Source organism: Vicugna pacos, chromosome 5 (assembly GCF_048564905.1).
Source record: "Vicugna pacos chromosome 5, VicPac4, whole genome shotgun sequence".
In the NCBI taxonomy this organism is placed as follows: Eukaryota; Metazoa; Chordata; class Mammalia; order Artiodactyla; family Camelidae; genus Vicugna; species Vicugna pacos.
Window position 1 is genome coordinate 59087668 of NC_132991.1, and position 27473 is coordinate 59115140.

The 27473-nt window shown below is 38.3% G+C and overlaps 1 protein-coding gene across 2 annotated transcripts; it reads right to left on the minus strand.

The window, feature by feature from the left end:
• Positions 1 to 4220: 4220 nt before the first annotated feature.
• ATIC (5-aminoimidazole-4-carboxamide ribonucleotide formyltransferase/IMP cyclohydrolase) lies at positions 4221 to 27473 on the minus strand. 2 transcript variants are annotated; one of them, XM_072961322.1, is made up of 16 exons: positions 27348 to 27473; positions 26934 to 27060; positions 24079 to 24155; positions 23239 to 23305; positions 21090 to 21178; positions 20639 to 20790; positions 20153 to 20309; positions 18154 to 18279; positions 17236 to 17343; positions 16339 to 16424; positions 15195 to 15284; positions 12733 to 12861; positions 7630 to 7722; positions 6243 to 6425; positions 4759 to 4914; positions 4221 to 4450 (listed from the first exon to the last, which is right to left on the minus strand). In XM_072961322.1, the coding sequence occupies exons 1-16, from the start codon at positions 27364 to 27366 to the stop codon at positions 4331 to 4333; spliced, it is 1779 nt and encodes a 592-aa protein (XP_072817423.1). In that variant the 5' UTR covers positions 27367 to 27473; the 3' UTR covers positions 4221 to 4330. The 2 variants fall into 2 exon arrangements, with proteins under 2 accessions (XP_072817423.1, XP_072817424.1); XM_072961323.1 differs by having other exon boundaries at positions 26934 to 27014; positions 27348 to 27446.

Consider the following 27473-nt stretch of genomic DNA (forward strand, 5'->3'; position numbering starts at 1 on the left):
AAATTCCACATTTAAGATTAAAAAAGCACCACTTTTTCCAGGATGTCTGCTAGATTCTCCAAAACAACATACTAAACCTACAAACGAAACTATTTCAATAGTGAGTCAGTAACTACATTTAGATAATCTGAACAAATGGCCTTTTATGTTTTGGCATCACAATGCAAAATGGTAAATTTTTTTTTAGTATTTCTCAGCAAAATCACTCAAACACCTCAAACACAAGTATTTCCAAGGATCGTTTACAGTTTTTACTGACATGTTACTGGTGCCCCTGAGAATTGTCTTAAGCAGGCCAGACTGAAAAGGCAATTAAAAGACCAATCTGAATCTAGACAAGAAATAGTCAATTCAAGAAAAATCAGTTAAAACTAGTAAAGATTTCACGCTTAAAAGGAAAAACTGTAGTTTTGAAACTATACCTTGTCTTGCTGCAGTTGATTTGTAATAAAATTTGTTTTGTGTGTTTATATTGTTTTCAGCCCTAATGACCTAAGTGAATTATGCAAGTCAGTCAGTATGATAATATCACCATAAGCCTAGAAGGCACACATTCTGTGGAGGTGAATAAAGAAATGATCAGGTGGAAATTACAAGTATAGGAAATGACTTTTCTATTTAATTATATTTCCATTGAAAATTCTATTCCATTTCCAGTTGTATGAAACTCATTAAAGTGATTAAGAAACATCACATCAGCACATTTAAGTGCTGAAATTGCTTCCCATTCAGTAAATTCCCATTACTGCAATGGGGAAAGTGGCAGGCTCCAATTAAAAAATCCCATTTTCAGAAGATACATTTCAACCATTAAAAAAAACCGCCACTCTTGGGACTTCCCATGTTTGGGAACATTTAAAGATTACTACAAAGGCTGATAAAACAGACGCAGCACAAAGATGACCTTGCCCTGCCCTGAATTGTTCAGACTAAGAAAGTTATTTTTCAGGCGTATATACAGCAGTCATATTTGAAATGCAAGTTATTATCACTGCCACTTCATCCCATTCCATATCCTCATTAAAATAAAAGAGCTTAGATTTGAATTGCAAACAAAAATCTATATAAATTACAAAGAAGAGAAGAAAATGCTGTAAGAAATAAGAGTAAGAGAAACAGTGCTTCAGCTGGAAGCCCCAAACGGGAAATTCCTTTTAACATTCCTCAGTAGAGCTAGATATGAGATATTAAAGCATGTTTTACATTTCCTTGAATTCTTGTGTACTTACTCTTTAGAGACTTAAAAGTTTTAACAATCTTAGAAGCCAAATTTATCCTAAAATGGCTCTTGTATGGAGCCTCCAAAGATTTGAAATTAGCTTTGTTTGGAGGTGGCCAGGCTGGGGTGATTGTCGGCATCGAGGGTTGGAATCACCTGTCCTGCAGGCTGCCCAGGACAGCCTTTAGGAAACATACATCGAAAGCGGAGGATTTTCTTAGTGAGCTCTTTGCATCACGGTACTTTGGAAACAGCCACTGCATTCCAGGAGGAAACACTGCCTCTGCCAGGAGACTGCTAGACAGGACCTAACAAGGAAACCCACTGATCTGTATAATTCAGCATTAGTCGTTAAGATACTGAGCCAAGCGCTGAACAAGCCGCTTTGGTAGAGAAACTGGAACCCTTACATACACTTCTGATGGAAAAGTAAAATAGTGCAGCTAGTGTGGAAAAGAGTTTGACGATTCCTCAAAAAGTTAACCATCAGGTTACCATATGACCTGGCAATCCTACTCCTAGGTTATGTACCTAAGAGAACTGAAAACGTATGTTCATGTAAAAACCTGTACACAAATGTTCACAGCACCATTATTCATACTAGGCAAAAAGTGGGAACAACCCAAATGTCCATCAATCGATGAATGAATAAACAAAATGTGGTATATCCACACAGTGGAATATTATTTGATCATTAAATGGAGTGTTCATACATGATAAACCATGAACCTTGAAAACACACTAAGTGAAAGTGGTCATAAATGTATGGTTTCACTTCATGGGGTTCCAGTTCCAGACCCTCCCAAAGTGCTGAACTTCTTTGGCTACTGGCTCCCTTGGCCGAGGTTAACCCCAGATCAAATAAAGAGAAACAGACATAGGGGAACCCCAAGGGTGAGCTGGTGGCTATTTTGAAAGGGTGTGTAAGGGGTGGGGCATTGGCCTAAAGCAGGACACTGCTTGGCAGGGCAGTGGAAGGGTAAAGTGGCAGAGGAACTATTGAAAGCCCTAAACTAAGTTGTTTCGAGGAGTGAACGATTGACAGCTTCTTGCTATTCAGGGTGCTCCTCACCAGGGTTCATTCAAACTTCCCCTTCCTGAACTTCTTGGGGCTGAAAAGGAGTGCCCTGGCTGGGCTGCCTCAAGCACTGTCTGCCGCAGTGGCCAGTACTGGTGGGGGAAAAATGAGCTCATTACTAGATGAGATTTCAACAGAAGCAGAAATAGTAAAGCATATCTGGAAAGAAGATACCAGCAAAAGAGGAAAAAGAAGAGAAATATTAGATGTGAAATAATGTAACTGCCAACATAAAGGGCTCAACAGATAGGACCAACAGAAGGGATATAATGTAGGGGTTAATTGGTAAATTTGAAAAGCAGACTGAAGAAATCTCCTGAAGTGACAAAGGGAAGAAAAAGAAGTATATAATATAAAAGAAAAGCTGGGGAGGGGAGGGTATAGCTCAGGGGCAGAGTGCCTGCTTAGCATGCACAAGGTCCTGGGTTCAATCCCCAGTATCTACAAAATAAATAAGTAAATAAATACATAAACCTAATTATCCACCCCTTCTGCAAAAAAAAAAAAAAAGAAAGAAAGAAAGAAAAGCTAAGAGATGTAGAAATTGTATTAGAAATGCTAACATTTGGGTGAAAAAAATTCTTCAGAAAGAAAAAAAGGAGCAGAGGAAATACTAGAAGAAGAAATTACAAGATTTCCCAGAACTTAAATAAGGAGAAACCCACACATAGACACATTATAGAAGTTTGAAAACATCAAAGAGAATTAGAGCAAGTGCCCTGTCAAGAAACAAAAACCACATTCACCTCAGATTTTAAATACAATAATGGACGCAATCAAACAATGGAATAGGTTTTCAAAGTACCGAAGAACTTAGAACTCAGAACTGTATGTGTAGCCAAGGAAAGTCACCATTCAGAGCCCATATCTAAGAGGTGGGGAGTTATGCTCACCTCTTTGAAGGTGGAATATCTGTATAAATTACTTAGAATTCTTCTGCATGGGAGATTTATTCTCCATTTATTTACTCAATCATTTACACCAGGAAAAACTCAGTTATTTTATATTCTGGGTTATAATCCAACACTACATTATTTTGTAGTGCTAAAATTGTTCCAGCTTTGGCCACTGGATGCTCTTTCAGTTGGCTCCTACCCTACGTCTTTGACATACTTCGTTGTTTTTGGTATTTTATAAGCGCTTCCTTACTTTCTGGCACTATAAGATGTTCCAGGCAGTTTATCTTTTGTTTCCTGCCCCAGTCCAGAGTAAGCTACTATTCCAAGGAGTCCTGGATCCTTTTATTAGAGAATGGTATTAGAAACCAAGATCTTAGCATTAGGTATGCTTATTGCTACTGGGGTGTCATACTTCTTGGCCCTCTTCAACAGATAGATGTGGTCATATATTTTAAAGAGTAAAAATATTCCTTTAAAAATCATTTTTTAAAGTTACTTTTAGATTAACTGACAAAAATTCACAGATGAAACACCTAGACTTTTAAAATATTTTTTTTATGTAGCCCCAGAGGGGACATGAAGGGCTTGCTGAAATTGTGGGAAACATCTGACTTAACACAGAGGGAGAAGTCAGTACCAGCGGCATCCTTTTATCAGGTCAACAGAGGATTTAATTCCCCCGAAGGTTCCAGTGCACAGGTTGTAATTTGCTGTTGTTTAGAAGGTAATCAACCAAATCTTTTAGAACTGGGATTAGAAAACACTCTGCATGAGCAGAATCACCTATGAGGAAACTAGAGGGACTTTACGAGGCCTGTACCACCTGCTGCAGGGGCTGCTCAGTGTCTCTGGTTTACTTGACGATTTTTAGATGCTCACACAGTTACGTAATGTTTGGGGATGAGCTGAGCTCCAGGAGGCAGGGATGCGCCTGTATTTCTTACACACAATTCTGTGTAAGGTTTGTCAAACTAAAGAGCCCAGAGCTGAGACAAAGTAAATACAACTACCAGACACTATGGACCCAAGATTATTAAAATTTAATGCTTTATTCTTTTAAAGAGGTATTTTCAAAATTCCGTACATGATTTTTCACCTACACGTAGGCAGGGTATAAAATACTGTGTGATGGAGTCAGTGATGGAACAGCCGAAGGTTCGTGTGAGCGAGGATTATTCCCAGCTCATCGCAAGCCTCAATCACGACCTTGTCGGCGGCGGAACCGGACGGAGCAGCGATGTAGGCCACGCCACTCTGAGGGCGAGACAGAGACAGACTCTCCAAACACAGTTCTGTGCCCAAACATGCCAGAATCAACCCCCTACCTCCCATAAATAATTCACACTGCAGACTGACTCACTCAATCAAAAGAGCAGAATAATGGGGTTTGGGTTATCCATACATCAAACGAAGAAGTCAGAATAATTGCTGATCTATCACTAGCACATCACCACAGCCTGGAGATGTACTATAACTCAGAGAACTGAATCAGAAGCAGGATTTCTGAAATAGTTTCTAGTAATGACCAGATCTACACTGACACACACTAACCACATACTTACCCTCTTGGCTCTGTCTACATTGTCCCTGAAAGGAAAGAAAGCATCAGAGCTGATGGAAACTTCATTAAGTTTGTCAACCCAGTCCTTCTTCTCTGCCTCAGTTAATAACTCAGGGACCTCCTCAAACAGTGCCTTCCACTTCACCAAATCTTCACCCTGGGAGGAGGGCAGAAGGGAGAGACAGGTTGGGACACTTTCCTTAGTACTACCTGATGCAAATTCGAATGCCAGAAGACACTTAGGCATTTTCCCTAGGACGCCTTAATTACAAATAATGACTCATCTACATTCAAGTTCATATTTCTAGAACCTGTTTTTTGATGCTTTCTAACATTTCATTAAGGAAGAAATTCATTCAAAGTATATCAAATAAAGACTGTACCATTTACTTCTAAGTCAGTTTATTCCAGATATATTTTGTTCTTTAATCTCTGCCTTAGTTAAATCTACTGCTCTATCCTCCCCATTATCAAAGCAAGCAAGGAAACAAATGATGGATGTTCTAGAACTACACTTCTACAATAATTAGTCTCAAGTATAGTCAGTTTTATAGACAAATCAAAACATAATTGATAGCATTCCCATTTTTAAAAAGTACAAATATTTGCGGTGATCTTTTCTTAGCTTATGGAATGTACTTTAAAAAAAAAAGAATGTACTTTTATTCTTATTCACACATATAAGTCCTTTTCCAGGACTAATGGCAGAATCTGCTATGTAATATCAAGCAGAAAAACCAAGTATTAAAGTTAAAAAAAAAAAACAGCCATTTTCAGCACTTCCTGGTTACAAGGCACACTCTCCAATGACCCCTGCTGATTATGTCCCAGATTCCTGTCCCTGAATGGACAGCCAGTGTAGCTGACTTACCCCCTCCGAAGACCACCAAGCTTTTGATTATCAGGCTTCTTCTTTTTGTTTTGCATCCAGTACCTGTTAAGCATTTCTATTTCCAGAAACTGGGGTAAATCCAATTCTTTTGACAGGCTATCTAACACCTGCAATTTTAATGAGCCCATATACTTTCTTCAGAGCAGAAGACATTAAAGAACATGAAATGTAACAACAAATAAATTGAGTTGTTAATAAATGGAGCTTGCAGAAAATGTTGGAGGAGAAGAAAGACACCAGTTACCTGCTATCAGGTATCTCTATGCAATGCTGAATACACGCCTGTCACACAGCAAGCGTCACACCTTGCACTGTGACGGACACCCAGGATGGGTGAAAACCAGCCCCTGCCATCACAGCTTACAACCAACGGGGAGGAACAAACATGCAAAACTAAACCAATGTTTATAATTTAGATGCTTTGTGGTGTCAGAAAAGAATAAAGAATTAACAAAGAAAGGTAAATGAGTTAGAAATTTAGATTGGTAATTTTAGACAGTCTAGAACTTTAAGCAAAACAGCTTTTCTCTTTGCAGTGATGAAGCCAAAGGGTGAACACACTAATACACTGCACCCATACCCAGCCCTTTTACCTCGCCGATGGTCCCAGTTACGTATTGATCAATGGCATTGGAGATTTCTGCTCTCTTCACTCCAGTTTTAAACTTCATTGACAGCACTTGTGGGTGATGCCTAAGCCACCAATAGTTTGCCTTATCCCCTGCAAGGCGGGTGCAGTGTATCCGAGACTGCTGTCCTGCTCCGATGCCAATAACCTGAAGAACATGGACATTAAAAGGAATTCCTCTCCCCAAAACACATTTTTCTCAGTGGATCTTCTGTGCGTATTCCCCTAAATCTATCGATTTTGTGGGGGGGGGGGGGATCAGGCCAAAATAAGTGAAATAAAATAATTTTTAAGTCATTAAAATGGTAAAGGTAACATGTTTTTACTATTTATGTTTTATCTCTTCAGTGACATCTGAAGTATGGCTATTAATTAATACTCTAGAAGTTTCTAGACCTTCTGCACATCAGTAGTGAAGCATGGTCTCACTGGAACAATTTATTAGATCAACAGCCACAATCTCCCAGGTTTTCGTTATTACAGATTAGCAATCATTTGAAAGTTGGCAATCACTAAAATTCTGAATTTGGAAGGGTCTTCCAGGTGACATGCTGATTAACATCCACCGGAAGGGTCCCTCCCACTTATCGGCCAAATAATTTAACAGTAGAGAGAAGCTCAAGACACTATGAAGAGAAAGGGCTTTGCAGTGGTGCTGAAGCTATGGCAAAACCAGCTTGACCCTGGAGCTAGGAGAGGCCCGGTGATGGGCAGCTCAGTCCTTTCCGTGCACTAGGAAAGAACTTAAATATCCAGCTTAACATCATACAGCAAGAGATGTAGTATCTTGATTGTGATAGTGGTCAAACAACTATACAATCTGTGAAAACTGCACAAATTCTACACTTAAAAGGGGTGAATTTTACTGTATACACACTATGCCTCAGTGAACTTGATTTTAAAAGACCATGTTAGCTCCTAGTCTATGGATTCTTGGTAAAATAACATTAGAAATATAAAAATACCCTACAAACTGCAAAAGTATGGGTTAGCGGGTGGCAGTACCCTTCTACTCCCTCTTCACCAGAAATACTACCGATGGGGGGGAGGGGGAGAGAGAGAGTGTGTGTGTGTGTTGGGGGGGAACAGTGAATAAACTAGTTTCGCAGAAGCTATTAGAGTCCTGCTAATCAGAAACATGTCAATTCATTCTAGGCAAGATGCAATATGACCAGTTTTAATACTTGGTTCCAAAGATACTTATCATTGAGTAAACACTGACAAACCCAGAAGAGAAAAACTTGGCAAATTTTCCATTTCAAGCAGTCCAGTACCTGAGGCAGACGGATTTTTGCTTATCATTTTGTATAACAACAGTTCCCTCCCTAAGGTGAATGTGATGGCTTGGTTACCTGCCCGTTCTTGGCATAGCACACAGAGTTAGACTGAGTATACTTGACAGCAATGGTGGCTACAATGAGGTCTCTGAGCGCAGATTCCGGCAACTGAAAAAATACAGAATGGTAAATCACATGGGGTTCTTTTTTTTCTTTTTTGGCTTAACTTACTTAACTTTAAGCATCTTTCATGTCATTTATTGTAATAGACCTATAATACAGTTATAGCTCTCAAATGATGGAGTGAAGTTAACCGTTTGTAGGAGACACTATTATGTTTTACTGAAAGAATCACTATTTAACATATTTGTCAAAGAACTCTGCATAATGTTTAATACGCCATAGACTGAGACTGATACCATTCTGCAGCAACTTTAGCTTAAGCCTGTTTACATATCACACTAGATATGAAATACCTTAACCGCTTCACAACTGACAAACAGTATTTTCTCTACCATAATGCCAACAAGTAACAGGAGATGTGATAAAATTTATGTTCAGAAAAAAACACAGAATAATTTTTACAGACATTACAAACAACTGTGATGTACACACAGCCAAAGCTGTTCAGGGAAAATCAAATTAGGATCATTTTCTGCTTTGCCTAAAATATTCTAAGTAGAAACTATTCAAAAACGCATTATTAACTACCAGTTCAAATGGAATGAAACAACTGTTATAGCTAAAAATGTCACTATTTTTTAATATAAAGAGCAAATACAAATTGAAAAGGATAGTGATCTATGTGAACAAAAGATGATAACTGATAAATCAGTTCACTGAAAAAATTGATAAATCAGACTTCATCAAAATTAAAACTTCTGCTCTTCGAAACATCTTGTATTAAGAGGATAAAAAGACAAGCCACAGACTCAGAGAAAGTATTTGCAAAACCACAAATCCAACAAAGCACTAGTGTCTAACATATGTAAAGACCTTTCAAAACTCAGTGAAAACAAAAATCTAATTAGAAAATGGGCAATAGACATTTCCAGAAAAAAAGGATATTCAGATGGCAAATAAACACATGAAAAAATATCCATCATTAGGCATGAGGAAATGCAAATTAAAACCATGAGATACTGCTACATGCATATCTAAAAAGAAAGTGACAACACCAAAAGCTGGTAAGGATGCAGAGAAACTGGACCACTTATACATTGGTGGCATAAAATATAAAATGACACAGCTTCTTTTGGAAAACAGTTTGGCAATTTGTTAAAAAACTAAATACCCAACTATGATACCACCTAACACCCAGCAAATACACTAGGAGTCTAGAGCAGAGAAATGAAAACTTACGTTCACAGAAAGATCTGTTCATGAATGTACAATAAATGAAAGTTACAGAAAGGGGAACAGATTAGTAGCTGCCCAAGGTTACTGAGTGGGTGGAGACAGGAAGGAAGTGAGTATGGCTATAAAAGGCAACAGAGCCTCCTTGTGGTGATGGAAATACTCTGTGTCTTGACTATCAATGTTGATATCAAGGCTTTGATACTATATGCCGTTTTTGCAAGACATTGCCATTAGGGGAAGTAGGGTAAAGGGTATGTGAGAACTCTCAAAACTGCACGTGTATCTAGTTTTTATTTTTTTAACTCAAAATTAAAAGCTTAATTAAAAACTACTGTTACAATGTTTTAAGAATTTATTATTCTAAGGTACTACTGATGTAGTATACACTTTCCTATCTACAGCTACCCTTTTGAGTCACCAACTATGCATTTTATTCCTTGGGTTCTAAAAAATATTAATAACAAAAGCTAGACTTCCTAGACATCTATCTTCAAATATAACCCTGGTATACTGAGGATCAAGGAATAGGAGATATGTCAAGCGGTGGGAGTGAGGGAATCCAGTTTTATAAACATGGCACAAATAATTAAAACAAACTGAAACATTATTCAAGAAAAATGGAAAAGGAAAAAATTCAAGTATGCTCATTAATATTTAATACACATTTCTCCCACTTTCTCAGGACTGAAACTATTCTATATCTAACAGTACAATCTGATTATTTTTGAGGTCAGAATGTTAACAAAAATATGCTTTAAAAGAAGGGAGGGGAGGGAATATAAAGGAAGATAAAAACCATCATTCTCATCCTTAGATTTCCAAATTTCTATTAAAAATACATATGAACAAGTAGAGAAGAACTCAGGTAAAAAATTAAAATCCCAACATCTATCCTTGTAAAAAAAAAAATCCAAGCTAGCACAGCCAGAGGCAAAAAACCTATCAAATTCTACTGAATTATTAATTAGTCCAATAGCTATAAAACTACAAGGATGACTTACAAAAAGTAAGGGTCTCAGTAGGTGGGCACAGTCATCAGCTTGGGTATCACGGAATCTAGGTCAATACCCTTTCAGTATTTTTAAAGATACATTAACCAACCAGGTTAATAAAGTATAAAAAAAAGAAAAAGCCTTGTTTACTGTGAGTGAGCTGCTTAAAGTAACACTGCTACCCTAGCACCTCATGGCCTCGACCAAAGGAATGGACCCCAAAGGACTGTTATTTCTACATATGATTCCTACTTGTTCCTTTACTTAGGGGTAACATTAAGTTTCAAAGATAAAAATGAAAGAATATCCAATAAATCAACAGAGATCATGTTTTAATCACTATGTGTTTATTAACAAAACTATCCTGATAAAGACTTCAAAGCTTCTTTTCAGCGAATCTACTTAAAGCCTCAGGACTGAGACCTGGGGACAACAGCAACTCCTCATTTTCCACTTCTGTCACAACAAATAACTTGTTAAGAGATTAATCCTTTTCTAGGAACAAAAAGAAAAGCTGGACACAGAGCTAGTAAAATATCAAGCACCCTGGGAGAAGACCCACAGAGACAAGGGAAGCAGAAGAGTGAATATGACTATGCTTTTCCCCTCAAGGCATTTTCCAAGTTGCAAGGCAGTAACTGAGAGGTAAACGAGCAGAGACTGGCTCTGGCATGTCCTGAAGGAAGGACGAAGGGACAAAACTGGAGTTCAGCATACACACCAGGGAAGAGACACTAGCAGACACTCGATGCTCTTAGCAGAACAGGGTGAATCACAAACAGACCAGTCCTCCCAAAGACGGAAGCCCAATCAAATCAGCTCAGTTCCTGCCAGGATGAAGACACCTGCCTGCCCGAAGTACAAGTCAACTCTATGGAGGGAAAAAGACACCATCCGGACCCTCAAGATCTCTCTAATGTTCTTTCATATTGCAGACAATAGTCAACCTACAGAAGAAATGGAAATTCTGTTTAAGGCAACCTGAGGATTATAACCCAGGAGGCAGTCTCTCAGAGAGCTCCGAGGACTGTTCCAAACACATAAGGTGGGAGGCGGTATTACTTGGTTTTGGTGAAGGGGTACATGCAATCAGCACACATCTTGATAAAAGGTTACTGCTATTCAAGAGCAACAGGTATCTCAGTTAACAGTTTTAGTGATTTTTCTAAGTATGGAAAGATGCAAGAAACTGGGTTTACAAAATCTCCTGAAAATATCTAACTATCTCAGGGCCAGTGCTGTCAATTTTCCCAGAGCAAAGTATCTCATTCTGACCTTCACCCTGAATTCCTTCCAGTGGCAGCAGAGGCTAAAGACCTGATTCTTGTAGAACTGGCTGGTGGGTGACATTCTTTATTTTATAATCCCCTCCCTTTCAGTCTTAATTTCAAACAAGTCTGGGAGGCATTTCATGACTAATTTGTCCCATGGTGCTAGGAATACTCATTCAGTTAAGGCAAGGATTTCGTTCACAGTCCATTCAGTGTGCTATTATTGGACTACAGTAATCAAAAACCTCCGCACAGCCATCCTACTAGTCTGTCATGGTCCAAGGAATGTCTCCCTCCCATTGCTTCTTCCCGTATACACAGTTATACTATTATAATCATTGATCTTATAGAATGATATACTTGGTCAATCACTTATTATTTTTGCTGAATGCTTAATCGCACATTTGGTAATGCAACAAATAATAATCTCATAACAAGAAGAATAGAAGTAATATAGTTAGTAATAGTTAATTATTTAGGCTAAAAACTTCCATTAAGTGTGGCTCAGAATCTCCCCACGTTGTCTGACTGGTCTGCTCTGTACCAATTGCTACCTTTAAGGGAAATAATGTATCAGTCTTGTACATAAAGTTTGTCAAAGATGCCTGAACGTACAAGGCACGTGGTGGGTCATCATGATCCCTCACAGGACTGAGAAAGGAATGTTATCATCTAAGGAGCTGCATGGCTGGCACCAGAAGAAAATTGATCTTTATGATTAAGCAGGTATTTCTGCCCCTGGGCAGGTCTGATTAATGCAAAATGCAGATACACAATGTATACTACATGAGAAGGTGAAGGCCAAAGGGCAGAAAGTAAGTTTTATGTTTAAATTTTTCTTGTCTTGCCTTAAAATATGAATTTTTATTTCATCAGTATCCAATGCCCAGCATTCGATCAAAATCACCAGGCATACCAGCAGATAAGCCCAGAAAACAATTTCAGTTACACAGCTGAAGAACTGAAAAAAAAGTATAGCCAACATTACATCCAGCAAAAATATTCTTTAAACTGGGTTCCCAATTAAGAGAAAATAAGTACCAGCTAATCCATTTCCTTATTGTGTAACCTTGGGCAAACTCCTTAACTGTTCTCTATGTCACAATTTTGTGACTTTTACAATAGAGATGACAGTAGTCATGCCCCACCCAGATGATATTGTGTATATTAAATGATATGATATATGTAAAAAAAATCACCTTTATTATCTTAGGAATATGTCCTAAAAAATGACAAGTAGCACAAGATTAAAATCATAACTACATGCAAATCATAGCATTGAAAATGGAAAACCAATCTAAATATCCATCGTAGTACATGGATTGCCATGTGGCCTTTCAGATGAAGATGTGGGTCTACATTCATGGATACAGAAACACATTTGTAGCTCAGTGCATGGAAAAAAGGTAAGCTAAAGAACAGAATTATAAAGATGAGCAAGCTGTTTGCATATCAACCACTTTTAAATATGGGCCTTAATAAATGCATAAGCTTATAAATATTAAAAACATATCTACTTAATTACTAGTATTCAGTTCAGCTATTTTCAAACTTACATCCTTATTCTTGGTAACAACGTTGCTAAATAATGACCTGTCGATGACACCATTATTTCTCTTCTGGCTTAAACGAAGACCAAAGAGAGTTCGAACTTCATTTTCATCTGGTTTGTAAGATTGGTCCATCTAAATAAATTACAAGAGTAAAAAAGAGTTAAGAAATATGTCTACATCTCCAACATTTTTCACTTAATTTGTGCACAAGATATTTCATTACAAGCAAGGCTATACGCATGTTTTCTAACTTAAGCATGTGTAAGATCATTTCAGTATGGCTGTAACAGAATGGCCAGGCACCAATATTTAACTCCAAACAATTTTTACAGGTTTTATAGCTCAACAGGGTTTTGTAACTTAAACATATTAAAACCAATGATTCCAATAGAGCGCTTCTGGTTTCAGTAATTGAAAGCACTACCCACATAGTTCTTTTTAAGTAACAGCACATAAAACAGATATGCTAAAAAAAAAAACAAACAAAAAACAGGCAGTGGTACAAAAATTAAATTCTAATTTTCTTTCCTTCCTAAAAATCTATTACAAATACTTAGCTAAAACTTGGATTAAAAAGTTAAAAAGAGGAAAAACAGGATTTGTAATCTATGTCTTTGTTATTTTAAAGGGAATATGTCATTCTTTGCTCTATTCTTCTCCCAGATTCTGATCTGAAAAGATACCAAGACATGGGAATAGTCTGCATAAGACCACTCTCTCCCTAGATATCTTTCGAAACTTGACAGTATTTCTTCATTTATCCTCTGGATGATCTTTGACTTAGAAAGCACTGATGTCTGCAATTTATAAGCAAGCACTCATACTAATTTCACTTAATCTGTATTTTCCTAAATTCTAAGATGGTCTTTTCCTCTTTGTATTATAAAATTTCTTAAGTTGAAATGTGCCCTATTAACCGATGTCAAAAAGAAACTTGTCATTAGCCAGGAAGAGGGATACGTCGTTTCATGGTTTTAATTACATGTCCATGTGCTCAACTCAGCCCAACTCTCAAATAATTAAAGTGTTGAGGAAGCCCTGTATTCTTCTGACACCCTCAAACTAAGATACTGCCAGGTGCTGCAGAGGTCATGATCATGAGCTCAGGGTTTGGAAAACATTCTCCATGATGCTACAAGTAACTGCTAACAGCCAGAAGTACGTACTACTCTAAACACTTGATTAAGAGTGAAGAATACAGTGACAGCTAACTGGTGAAACTTTCTGTCAAGTACCTTTAAGAAAAAGTATTATATTTAATGTGGTATTTTTTTTCTTCTTTCCTTGAAAAACTGACATGCACTCTACCATGAACCATACAATTACTGGTATCTAAAAATGAAGCATGAGAACTGCCATTATACGGAGTTTGGATTCCACAGATTTCTTTTACATCAATATCTTCTGAAAAACAGTATTACGAGTTTTCATTTTCAATTCAAATAACTGTTTGCTTTATCCATGTATGATCCTAGACTATGGGTGAATTTCCCTAACACATAAGAGCTGGTAAAAATCAGTTAAAGAAAGAACTCAATAACCTATTTAGAAAAACGGAAAGAATATGGCTGCACAGTTCATAAAAGGGGAGTAAAAATGCGATTGTGAAAAGATATTCACCCCACACACAGTGAGAAATTAAAACTATAATAAGATGCTGTTTTGATCTGTCTTACTGCTAAAATGAAAAAGTTTAAAAAACTCAATGCTTACAAGGTGTTAGGAAACAGGTACCCTTACACATTCCCATCAAGACATAAAATCGGTCATACAAGCTTAGCAGGAGGCAGCATCTATCAATCAAAATTACCAATATGCACAGCCTGTGACTCAGTCCTCATTTCACTCTCAGGACTTTCCCCCAGCTGATCCCCTGCAGGGTGTGTCAAGACTGGTGACTGGCTAGATAAGATGCACAGACATGGGACAAGTTCCATGATGGTGAAGCAGTGTGCATTTGTGTCAGTGGGGAGGGAAAAAAAGAAGAAATGCAAATATTTGCTAAGTATGTACAGACTATGTATTTCAGGAAAGATGAGCAAGAAATTGAAAATATTACTTTATTACTTTATTTATTACTTTATTTATTTATTTAGTTAGTTAGTTAGTTACTTTTTAGAAAGGTAACAGAGTGGCAGAAGGAAAGGATGGGGGGATTTTTTTTCATCAAATAACCTTTAATACTTTTTGAATAGGAAACCATGTAAATGTATTTTTTTTATTAAAATTAAGGGTAAGATTATTGAGAGGAGTGGAGTCGGTGGCTTTTTTCTCCTCCCTCTTCCCCTGACCAAAATACAGTTTATTAAATTAAAAAAAAAAAATCCTGCAGGATTAAGGATAAAGAAACTGTAGTAAGAAGGATAAATTAGAAGGGTGTCTGCATAAAGGAAAGATTCAATATGGTGAAAAAAATAGACAAACTAAGAGAGCAAGTTACTGTTTCAAATATGAAATGCACTGACCTGAAGAACACAGTAGTTCCCATTTTTCTTTTTAGAAAGTATTTTCAAAGCTTCGTCTTCATATCCCGGGGCAACAATACCATCAGACACCTGTATTATGTATCAAATATTAATTTCTGTTTAAAAAAATTGGAGAACACATCTTAAACAATCAAGAGGCAATCACCTGTCATAAATAATGTAGGAGCAGTTTCTGGTTTCTGCCTCTCCTAGATAATACCTCCACGAGATAACACAAACACTGCACTTGGAAAAGGGAAGTCTAAGCTAGAATACAGCTTTCTACAGCTGGTCTTAGCTCACTGGCTGTCCTTTTGTTTATTTGTTTCAATTTCAACTAAGAATATATGAGTGATTCACTGCAATACATATACCCTAGAAAGAATAATGATTTTTTTAGTATTCTGACCACAGAGTGTGGTTCTGAACTAGAAAGAGCGCGTTCCAGTCCTGGCTCTGCCGGAACCTGGCTAAATGACCCGAGGCAAGACAGGCCCCTCAACGGCAGGAGAACTGGTCAGAGAAAATGGGAGATCTAACGTATTACAGCTAAAGGTACAAAAGTCACAGCTCATCCTCCAAAGCCTTGTGCTGGAACTACAACGCAGCACAGCAGCGCCGCTGAGCTGGGGGTGGTACGGGGTGGCGTAAGAGTCCTTAAAGAAACCAAATATTGTGAAGCCACAGGGCCTGTTACCCCTAAACGCTATTCGTTTCTCTCGAAGCTATCTGAGATACTATCCCTTTTTTTTTCTTTTTATCTCCCCACCTCCATCTTTCTGGCATGCTTGTTTGGTACCCAATTGATAGGAGTTAGTTTTTCAGAGTAGCTTATCATTTCCCCCATCGCCTAGTCCCTTTCATCAGAGATCTAATGAGGTTTACAGTCAGGTTCAGAACTACATCACTATCCAAGATGACATCTCTGCTCTTCAGAAATGGCAACTTTGGCGTTAAGATAATGATTGCTAACACCAAGGGGAAAAAGCTAATAATCAATAGAAAATTCAAAAGAATTAATAAATATATCAAATTTTATCATAATAACCAAATACCAATATTACAGGTTATGGTTTTGATGAACACGATCAACAAATAAAGCTCTACTCAGTTATGTGCAGAGCAAGACAGAATGTCCACGAACCTCCCGGGAGATAATTTTGGCAGTAGGGACATCACAAACATCAGATAACGCAACAAAGTCACCAAAGGAAGACATCCTATCGGCCCCTGAAAAGAAACATTAAAATGTGTTATTTATCACAGGTTACCCTTACAAACAAAAAAGATGTTTAAAAGACTCCAGTGTGATCATACAAGATCTAACTTCACCGCTTACATAAGATTTAAACAACAAATTAGTTGGTTGTTTAACTGAAATAATCAGCAAGAAATATTCTTTAATTTCACCTTCTAAAGCAGTATTCGGCAAGCTTTTTCTGTAAAGGAATCCACAGTAAATATTTTCTAAGCCTTGCAGCCACATGGCCCCTATTCCCACTCTGAGGTTGTGGTTAGAAATCAGTCACCGACAATATGTCAACAAAGGGATGTGACCCTATTCCAACCAGACTGTATTTACAGAGCTAGGAGGTGGGCTGGACTTAGCCCATGAGCCAGTTTGCTAACCCCTGTTGTAGCAGGTAAACAAGTTTCTCAATCTCCCTTTAACATTACAATAATATTCACAGGTTGTTAAACTCATAAATTAGGTATTTCTGAATTACATAAAATATAACTTTAACCAAATTCAATGCAGTTAAATAACCACATACAAGTTTAGTGATAAAGTAAGCAACACAAATGCATTTAATAGCCCCATCTGCAACTTCATGCACCAAATTCCAATTGTACTTCTTATTACATTAAAATATTCTTTTTATAAACAAATTTATTCCAAAGTCTCATAGTCATTCTAAAGTACTGGAAAAAACAAAATAATTTGAAATCTTAGAATAAAACAAAAGATATCACTACTTTAAAATAAAATATTGCCTTTTCTCTCATTTAAAAAAAAAAACCACAGTATTATTCTTCTGACCTCTTGCTCTTGCATATGCAGTGGATATGGGTGTGAGGGTTTTGTACAGATCATGGACCATGCAGACTCTGGCTTCATCTTCACTGAGTGGAATTCCAACAGCAGCGCCTGGTATGGAAAACCATAAACAAACCAAATTTCAAAGTTATTGTCAATTCCTAAATCAAGACAACATTTTTCTGATCATCTAGCCTATGTATCATAACTTCTAGTGCCTGTGCCAAGTTAAATAAAACTCCGTTTCACCAGCTACGTAAGTGCCAAAAATACATTTACAGGGGAGGGTGACGAGGGAGGAGTCTCTTCTCTGGCTTCTGAACACAGTCCCCTCTGTCCGCACCAGGCGCGTGTATGAAGCTACCTTACTTCATTACTCTCTGTCTGGCTTAATACCACACACCATTCATTTCCCTGCCACTCCCATTGTTTTAACATCCAAAAAGCATCTAATGGTTGAACGAGTAGGTGATATAAATAAGTAAGCTGTAAAGATGACTTAAACATAGAAGCAAAAAGGTCTCTCATACAAGGGCCATAAAAAGAGACAAAGTGTCACAAGAACAACTTCTTTATGTCTACTCAGTTACATTTCAACCATGGGGACAAATATTTACCTCAGTCATACTGCATTAAGCAGTATCACTTATACTTTCTACAACATGTTTCCACCACACATAAAAACTATCACTTCGCCCTCCTATTTCATACTGTTACACGTTACATATGTGCAAATAATACATGTGCATATGTTATTGTTATCCGATTTTATTATATTACTACACTGATGTTGTTACCAACAAAAGTGGTTTCAGACTTCATAGAATGTCTAAATTTGCTACTGAGTCTTGCCAAACTTCCAAAAACTTTAAAAAGTGCATTGTGAACAGTTTCAGAGAATCCCAGAGTGCAATGTTTTACCTGCTGGGCTGACGTGTTTGAAAGAGGCGGCAGCTGGAATGCCTAAAGTTTCTTTGAGTTCCTTTACCAGCTGCCAGGCATTCAAAGCATCACACAAGTTTATAAAACCAGGGGCTCCATTTAGAACTACACGCAAAAATATACACACACATTAACAAGCAGAGTCAGTAAGATCAGACATATGTACATTCCCTAGAAAATAAACAAGTTTATCTATCTATCTATCTTTCTATCTATCTATCTATCTATCTATCTATCTATCTATCTATCTATCTATCAAGACTGCACAAATATGTTTTAAGTAAAGTACAATAAAGAGGCAAACAAATTTACACAAATATGTAAGAACTGGATGAGACCAGTGAATAAAGTACCCGAGCCTGAGCCCATCTTGCCAAAACACACACACACACACACACACACCACCTAAATGCAGGAACACACACATGTGCACACACACCACTAGAGGACCAAATCCAGTAAGAATTCAGGATTAGGACAAAGCATGACGAGACTAGTGATCATCAGGGATCCACTTCAGTACAGAACTAAGATCAAACAATCGTGGCAACTACAGTATAAAATTTAAGCTGAAATCTTGCCATTTTAAGAAATAATATTACAAATTAAATCAAGAGCTGTGGATGGGAGAGATGGAGGGGAAAAAAATATGTATAGGGTTTTTATTCTTTTATAGCAGACTCAGCAGTCTCAGCCTAAAGTTGAAACGCAGTTAAAAAGGAGACCACAACTTCAGTCTTTCACTGCTTTCTTAACAATGGGTTTTTTAGAAGCTAAAATCTTTTCTGAATAAACACTTAAACAAGTTCAACACAGACAAAATAGTGGGCCACTAACTAAAAACAACTCCATAATTTCATTTCTTTTGTGTTATCCTGGATAGCAGATGCTCTTAAAAGCAAAACATTGCCAAACACTGAGTGCCTACTATGGTGTTAGGCACTGTTCTAGGTACTTGGGATGTTATCAGTGATTAAATATCTGAAACAAACAGGGCTCTTCTCTTGTTTCCAATCATAAGAAAACCAGTCGTTAAGATCACTCACGCTCACACACACACACTCTAGGCTGAGTGTGGGGGCTGGGTAGTACTAGAAAACATCAAAATACATGAGGCGACAGTACTAGCAATAAAATATGCTGCACCACTGAATGTGAGGAGTAAAGAGTATTTCAAGTGCTTCTGAAACTCGCACTGCTCCCTGTCCTCCTCGGCCTGGGCTGGTGACAGAAGGAAAGAGCAGAGGAGAGCACCCAGCCCGCAACCTCCCGCCACGAAGAGCACTGGGCTGCGTGCTGCGCTTGCCGCCCCACCAACACCTCCCCCTCAAAGGCCTCCATACCCACAACTCTCCCTTCTCCCGGGGAGCAGGAGGCACTCTAATACTCCATCTTAACAACAAAACTGAACAAAAAGCTGGAAAACCCTTTCTTAACTCTACAAACCCTTAAGTCCTGATTAATGTCTCTGCTCAAAAAATTAACTTTATAATTCTAATTTCCTAACCTCACATTGGCCCATTTCAACTGGGCTTCCAGGTCCATCATTCCAAGCGAACGGCGTCTTGCAACATTCCCAAAGCAAACAGCCATTGCTCTCAGCAGCATTCCAACCGGCTGATACTCTACAGGTTTTCCAATCTGGTTTTCCTCTGATGGTTCCTCGATGGCCATCTCAAGGCTTGGTCCTGACCATCTTCTACAAAATCTAGACCATCCCATCCTGCCCTACATCTTCAAACCACCTACAAGCCAAAGACATCCCAATCTGTATCTCCAACTTGACCTCTCTCCAGAACCTCAGATTATCTCGGTTATTTTTTGTCCACAAGTCCCACTGGCATCTCAAACTTCAGGCAACTCTAAGAGGTACTCTGTAATTTAGTTTATCTTCTAAATGTGAACCACCGCTGGTAACAACAGAAAGACACACAGACCAAGACACAGCAATCTGTGCTGCGGAAGGCTCGGCCTTTACCTGTGATGGGAAGCCTGGGCTTCAGCGTGTATAACTGGGCAGGGGTTTGATGAGGGTTCATTCCATATCTCAAGGGCATCTGAGATATTCCTTTACTATACTCTTTCCTGAAGTACTCTGAAATTGCTTCATCATATTGTGCCGTATGCGTGAAAGCCTACAAAAAGAGTTAAGTTGGGTTGAATATCTGCAGTATTTTCCAAAATTAAGTATAAATAGTTCTAAGTAGTATATATTAAATTATACCCTTCACCCTGCACACATGCCTGTGCAGGAAAGACACCAAATACTACTAAATAGCATGATGAATTATTCCCTTTGCATTTCCCTTCCAATCTTTTGGAAAGGATACCTCTCTAACACTTGATTTCTGTATTTATAACAAAAGTTCAGCAGCTCCAAGCAGAGTCTTGGTGGTGTAACATGGTGAGACCTGAGCACCATTCGGTTTTGTAAACACTGCACTGGATAAAAGTCCATCCTCACCTTTAAGGCTAACTGGCGTCTCGTCTCCAAAGATGTGTCCTTGCTGTCGGAGCCCTGCATCTCTGCGGACACGGCCACGTAGTCCTCCGGTTCACACACTACTGTCACTCGAGCGTGGTTTTTGGCTGCCGCTCTCAGCAGGGTCACTCCACCTTTGAATAACAGAAGATGATTTGTATTTTTGTATCAGTTTAACCTCTTTCAAATAAAGTCATTGTACACATACTTCCATTATAATTCTTGCCTTTAGAAATAAAAGTCACCCAGATGAGACTCTACAAAGAAATAACTTAGAAAGTATAGATGAATAAATGACAGTCATCCCAGAGCATAGTCTGGAAGCAGTAACTATATTCTGCTCCCTCGACAGTGAACATCAAAATGTAACCTCATTTACAATGTGAACAGCCCTCTCCTTCGGCAGTCTTCAAATGCCGCTTTTCTAACTCACCAATGTCAATTTGCTCCACAGCCTCTTCAACAGTTACATCTGGAGAAGCCACTGTCTTCGCAAAGGGATACAGATTACAAACGACAACTCTAAAACAAAGAGGAATTTAGCTGTCACTAAAAACTCAAAAACGTATGTGATTTATACGTGTCAGTCAGTAGCTATTAACATGACCAAAATACGTCAGCAGCTATTAACAAGACCAAAACCCCTAAAGACCTCAAATATAACTGTGAGCCTGACATTTGAAAAGTCATGTTGAAAATGTCAGGATCTCCTACTGTTCCAAGAGCACAGGTAAACAGAAGTGGTTGCAGCCAGCAAATGAGACACATGATTCCCTCTAAACCAGACTGCAATGTTGCTGTTTGGGTGATCTCAGCTACTCATTATACCATCAAGTCATCAAAGGTTTTTAAAAAATGAAACAGAAACACAAAATACAAGACTACAGATAACATCCTCATTTTGGAATGTGATCACTATTATCTAGGATGCTGGATTTTATATTCTATTTCCAATCGACTGTGTATAATAATGAAAAATGATCGGTCATTCCTAGGGTGAAAAATTTGTTTTGTCTTCACAGAGGCCATGTGCAGTAATGGTAGCAGGAAGGCCAAGCGAATACTTTGGGGGAAAGAAGGGTCTTTTCAACAAATCATGCTGGGACAACTGGACAGCCCATATGAAAGAGTGAAGTTGGACCCCCAACTCCCACCCATACGCAAAAAGTAACTTGAAAGGAATCAAAGACCTAAGCATGAGAGCTAAAACCAAGGAACTCTTAAATAAGAAAACACAGGCATAAATCTGCATTACCTTGGATTTTGCCATGGCTTCTTAGATAGAAGACCAAAAACACAAGCAACAAAAGAAAAAACAGATTAAGTTAGAGCTCACCAAAATCTAAACTTTTATGACAGTCAAAGGAGTATCCTTTTATGAAGGAAGCAAACAACCCACAGAATGGGATAAAATGAATTCTTGTAACTCAAAAATAAAAGATAAATAACTCAGTTGAAACGTGCAGACGTAAAAAGACATTTCTCCAAAGGTATACGAATGACCAATAAGCACACGAAAAGATGCTCAACATCATTAGGAAATGCAAATCATAATCACAGTGAGGTACCACAGCACATCCACCAGGATGGCTAGAATCAAAAAAAAAATCAGTAACAAATGTCAGAGAAGTCAGAACCTTTGTACACTGCTGCGGGAAATGTAAACTGACGAAGCACTGTGGAAAACAGTCTGGCAGCTCCTCAAAAGGTTAAATGGTTACCAGATGACCAAGGAATGCCATTCCCAGGTATACACCCAAGAGAAGTGAAAATGTATGTCCACACAAAACTTGTACGTGCGTGCCCATTGCTGCATTATTCGTAACATACCAAAGTGGAAACGATCCAAATATCCATCAACTGATGAACTGATAAGTAAACAGGGGTATAGCCATATAATAGGTTACTTTTCAGTAATAAAAAAATAAAATACTAATCTATGCTATAATATGGATGAACCCTGAAAATGTGCTAAGAAGCTGATCACAAGGGACCAAATATTATAATCCCACTGTTATACAATGTTCAGTATAAATCCATGGAGACAGACAATAAAGTGGTGGATGTCTCAGGTGCTGGGGGAAATGAAGAATGAAAGTTAGTGGGTACAACTGGGGGGGGGTGGGGTGGGATGATGAATATGTCTGAATATTGACTATGGTGATTGATAACCGCACAACTCTAAACATACTAAATACTACTGAATTATCTATTTTCAACTGGGGAATTATATGGCATGTGGAATATATCCGAATAAAGCTGTTATATGTACATATTAAAAAAAAAAACAGTGAGTATCTTTTTGCAAATAACTAAGTTACTTGTGTGTACTACAATTTAGATCATAACTTCCTAAAAAACAGGCTTTTTAAGCATAATTATGTATCTTGGCGATACAAATTTGGCAAAATCCAAATGTTTACCTGTGTACCACATCACACAGAAGGTCCCCAATAAATGTTTACAGTGAGTCATGAGGAAACTAAACCTAATGCTAACCTTGATCTTTAAGAAGGGACAGTAGGTTTGGTCTCTTTGTCTTTGATCCTCAATGTATTAAAAGTTCAACTTCAAATTTTTACCTTATAAGATTGAAATCAAGTCTGGCCATGTCAGCACTATCTTCTGGGATACTGCGAGCCAAGATTCCTAATTCAACAAAGTTAAAGTATTAGGTCCCAAAAACAAGTCAGAATAAGGCACTTCTTTCCAATGTGGTCCCATCAATCAAGTTAAAGCCTCTGGCACCGCCTAATTAAGAATACCAAACACACAGTACAAAATTAAGATTAGTGGGTATATTTAAAAACTGTTTGCATCAGTTCCTGGTCTGCTTTTCTTGAGCAACAAAACATAAAAGGAATTTTCACGTAACTGCTGCCAGTTCCATCACCCCATGTACCCCCATAAGTAAATGGCTAGTGTGATGGTTCTTAGCCTTGCAGCCTTTCATTCTGCTGAATTTTACCATAACCAGGAAGTTAGCAATAAATCTGTTTCTCATCATTTTGGTTGTTACGCAAGTCACTGTCTCAGATGAATGAAAAGAAGTAAAGCATTTTGAAAGAATTTCTTTGAAAATCAGTTACACTGTGATGCTTTATTCTCAGTTTGAATCATCATAAAAATTTTTTCACACTCTAAAATCTAAATATTTTCATCAACTTCAACAGGAAATGTCATACTCTAAACTAGTTATCCGGTCAGGACTAGCAGCAAACAGAGGAATTCATCAAGTAATAAGGCAAACCAGATTTTAAACAGGCTCTAATGTGTTATGAACTTTAGCAGCAAATCTGACAAAACCAATATAACCTCACGGAGAATTTTTTTTGAGCTTATGAACTGCCTTTTTCCTCATTTATTACAGAAAGTAACTGAAAACCCCAGACTGTTTTAAATGGAAGGTATCAACCACTTACCAGCATGGACTGCAGGATGTAAGGTCTTCACACGCCCCCCTAACATTTCAGGAAATCCTGTTAGCTCAGAGACATCTCTGAAAACAGATAAACAGAATATTGCTACTGCTTCTGCTGAACTGTCATAGTACATTTTACACTATTCCAAAGCATCTTCCAACATTTTTTTTAAGAGCCTAGATTTTCAGAATTCAGAAAATGAATCATAAGCCACATTAATGAAATATTATTAAGAAATAAATTCAACTGAGAAGTAATCTGGCAACATACAACAAAGTATAAAAAATATTCTTATCTCAGAACCAGACTAAAGTAAAAGCAAGAATTTAGTTTTATGATTAAACAAACATAAAGACAGCAAAGCAAATGAGTAGGCAATACAAGACTGTTAAAAGTGATGTTGATATTGGTATAACTGGTTAACACTATGCAAAAATAAATTCCCAATGAATCAAAAGTTTGAATACTTTAAAAGAAAATCATAGTAATACCAAAATTAAATACATGAGGAGTGCTTTCAAAGCATTAAACAAAATTGATGGATCAGTGTAAATGTTAAAGACTTTTTACACACACTAAAAAGTAAGCTGGAAAAAATAATCACAAAATGACAAAAGGTCAAATAAGACAGCATTTAAATATTGATCCATAGCACCAAACTGACCTGAACCCTCTCTCTGAGAGACTTTACAAGCAAAATTTTAAAATCCTGCAATATGTTAAATGAAAAAAAAGTAAGAAGTGAAACTATCTGTCTTTAGTATAAGCTATGAAATAAAGAATATACTTATAAAAACACTGGAAGGAAACACATCAACGTGTTGAACAGAACTGTAAGCCATTTTTACCACCTTCTTTATATTTTCTACAATCAACATGTATTGCCTTTATAGTAAAAAAATTAATAAAATTAAATTAAAGCATTAAATTCCAGAGGATACAGAATTTTCTGAGTAGATTCTCCTATTAGGGAGGGCCATTTGCAAATGACTGGTGTTTGACTAAGGGCATACATAGTTCCAATGTAAAGTAAGGAACAGGTGGCATGGTTCTAATTCAAAATTCCCTTTCCTGGAATTCAAGAAATAAAACCCAGTTTCTCCAACTGAGAACAATCACTAAAAACAGAGAAGGTAGATCTCTTAGAATTAACAACCATTTGGGGGGAATTAAGAAGCATGCTAGCTACTCCTTTATGTTTAAGAATTTGTATGTAACATGCAGTTGGAATAATTCTCTGAATGTCCTCTGCCTTAATACTTAATTCTCTGAATGCCCACCAATTAAATTCTCTCAGTTGACCTCACACTTCAAGGTTAACTTCCAGGAGTAAAATCTTGGCTCTGCCTTTTACCAGCTATGGAAGAAATGTGATCTTGAGCAAGTTACTTAACTTCTTTGTGCCTCAGTTTCCTATTTATTAAACAGGGATAATACCACCTAACACCAAAAACTTATTCTAAGAATGACATGAGTTAATACATACATACATACATACATACATACATACATACATACATATATACATACATACATACATACAAAAATGCAAACAGTCTCACTTTAATAGGAAAGAAACATATTTACATTTCCAATTTAAAAAAAAAAAGAGCCACAATGGGGTGAGGGAGGAGTGGACAGAGGCACAGATCAAACAAGACTGAAGAATAGAAAAGTATTTAAAATGGGGGATGGAGTTGCAGTATAAGGGCTCATACTTTTCTACTTTCGATTATATCTGAAATGTTTTCATAATACAAAGGTTGGTTGAGGAGAGAGAGGAAGGCTACAGGAAAGGACTTTGCTTAATTAGAAGGGTCCAATGACAATAGGACTCATCATGGTCCAATGGAAAAAGCAGTCTAGATTCTGGATTATTGGATTCTCACCTCACTGCTTTTCAGAAAGTCACCCTGTCCTTCCAAGATTCTTACAGAGTTCCTATGAGAACCACATCAGAGAAAAGATGCAAGACTTTGGAAAATATAAAGCACTTATTTAATAAATAAAAGTAAGGCATTCTTGCCATATGAACTTGTCAAATTTAGGGAAGCTGTATACCACCCACACAGGGCAGGATTACTAAAGGAAAAAGGTAAGAATCTCTCTCTACATGGATCCAGAAGGCAAGTAGCAAAATTGTCCACATGGCAAAAAAGCAGACAGATTTTTCACTCCTTTTCTAAAATATATTTCAGGGGTGGGTATGTCCTCACTCTGAACTCTCAGTACAGTTCACAGCTGTCCTATGAAGTCTCTTTCAGTAGTTACTCCCTCTCCCATCAGATTGCTAGCTCCATGGGGGCAGGACTGGCAGCCTGATTCACCTTTGCACGTTTCTTCCTCCAACCACTTAGCCAGGAAACAGCTTGTGGATGAGGGAATGTAGATTTGCTGCATTCAAATAGTTACCAGAGAGGCTAAGGGAAGAGAGGCTGAATCTTAAGATTTGAATTTTAATGATGTCAACAGTTTAACTAAAGAGCCAATCAAAACAGATCACATGCATCATGCAAATCATAACTTCCCTCTTGCACAACAAATAGCCCACCTAAATTAATCTGTTATAGGCAGGGCTAAGGAGCAGAGGGCAGGAGCTCTGAAATGAGAACTCCGAAGGTCCCAACCCCCAGTTCTACTCCTTACTTTGTAAACTTGAACAGAAGTTATTACATTTCTCCGAGCCTCACTTTTTCCCCTTCTATGAAGTGGTTAAGGAGCGTACCAACCTCACAGCATTATTGGGAGGAGTAAATAACGTATTTTACTCCGTGCCTGGAATACATTATTTTATGGTTAATGTCCTCACACTACGTTCTGACTGGATTTAACTTAAAAAGTAAGTTGTGCCTTACCTGACTGCCAGACCAGCATCTCTGAGAGCTTTTGCAGTCCCTCCAGAAGCGATCAGATTCAAACCAACAGAAGCTAAGTTCCTGGCAAATTCAACAAGGCCGGTTTTGTCAGAGACACTAAACAAGGCTGAAACAGAAGACATTTTTCATCACTCTCAATACGCATCATGTTCTTCAAGGCCCGGGGGGCGGGGCGGTGGGCAGTTAGGGGAGAGCAGTCACGACTCTCATGGCCCAGACTACCCAGACTGTGACCCGGGAAGGGATCAGCCGCCAGCGGGCCGCCCCAGCAGCCGGCCGGGGCCTCGCAGGCCGCCGCGCAGCCCCCCACCCAGCCCGGGCCCGCAGTTCCCGCCCGGCTGCCGCTATGGCCGGGCTGAGGGCGCCGCGGGGCCCGGGCGCCGAGGCACTCACCGAGCTGGCCGGGCGCCATGGCTGCAGGCGGCGGGGTGAGGGGACGCGGGGGCACGAAAGCCGCGGCGCCACGTGCAGAGACAGGCGGCGGGGCCCAAATCCGCGCGAGGAGGACGCGGGGCGGGC

Bases quoted from the DNA above. Each gene is read 5' to 3' on its own strand.
- ATIC (XM_072961322.1), bottom strand. The intron at 18,280-20,152 runs GTAAAGGCCGAG...TTTTGCGTGTAG, and splicing joins GCCCAGGCTTCCCATCACAG to TTCTAAATGGAGCCCCTGGT. The intron at 6,426-7,629 runs GTAACCAAGCCA...CATGTTCTTCAG, and splicing joins GCTATGCCAAGAACGGGCAG to GTTATTGGCATCGGAGCAGG.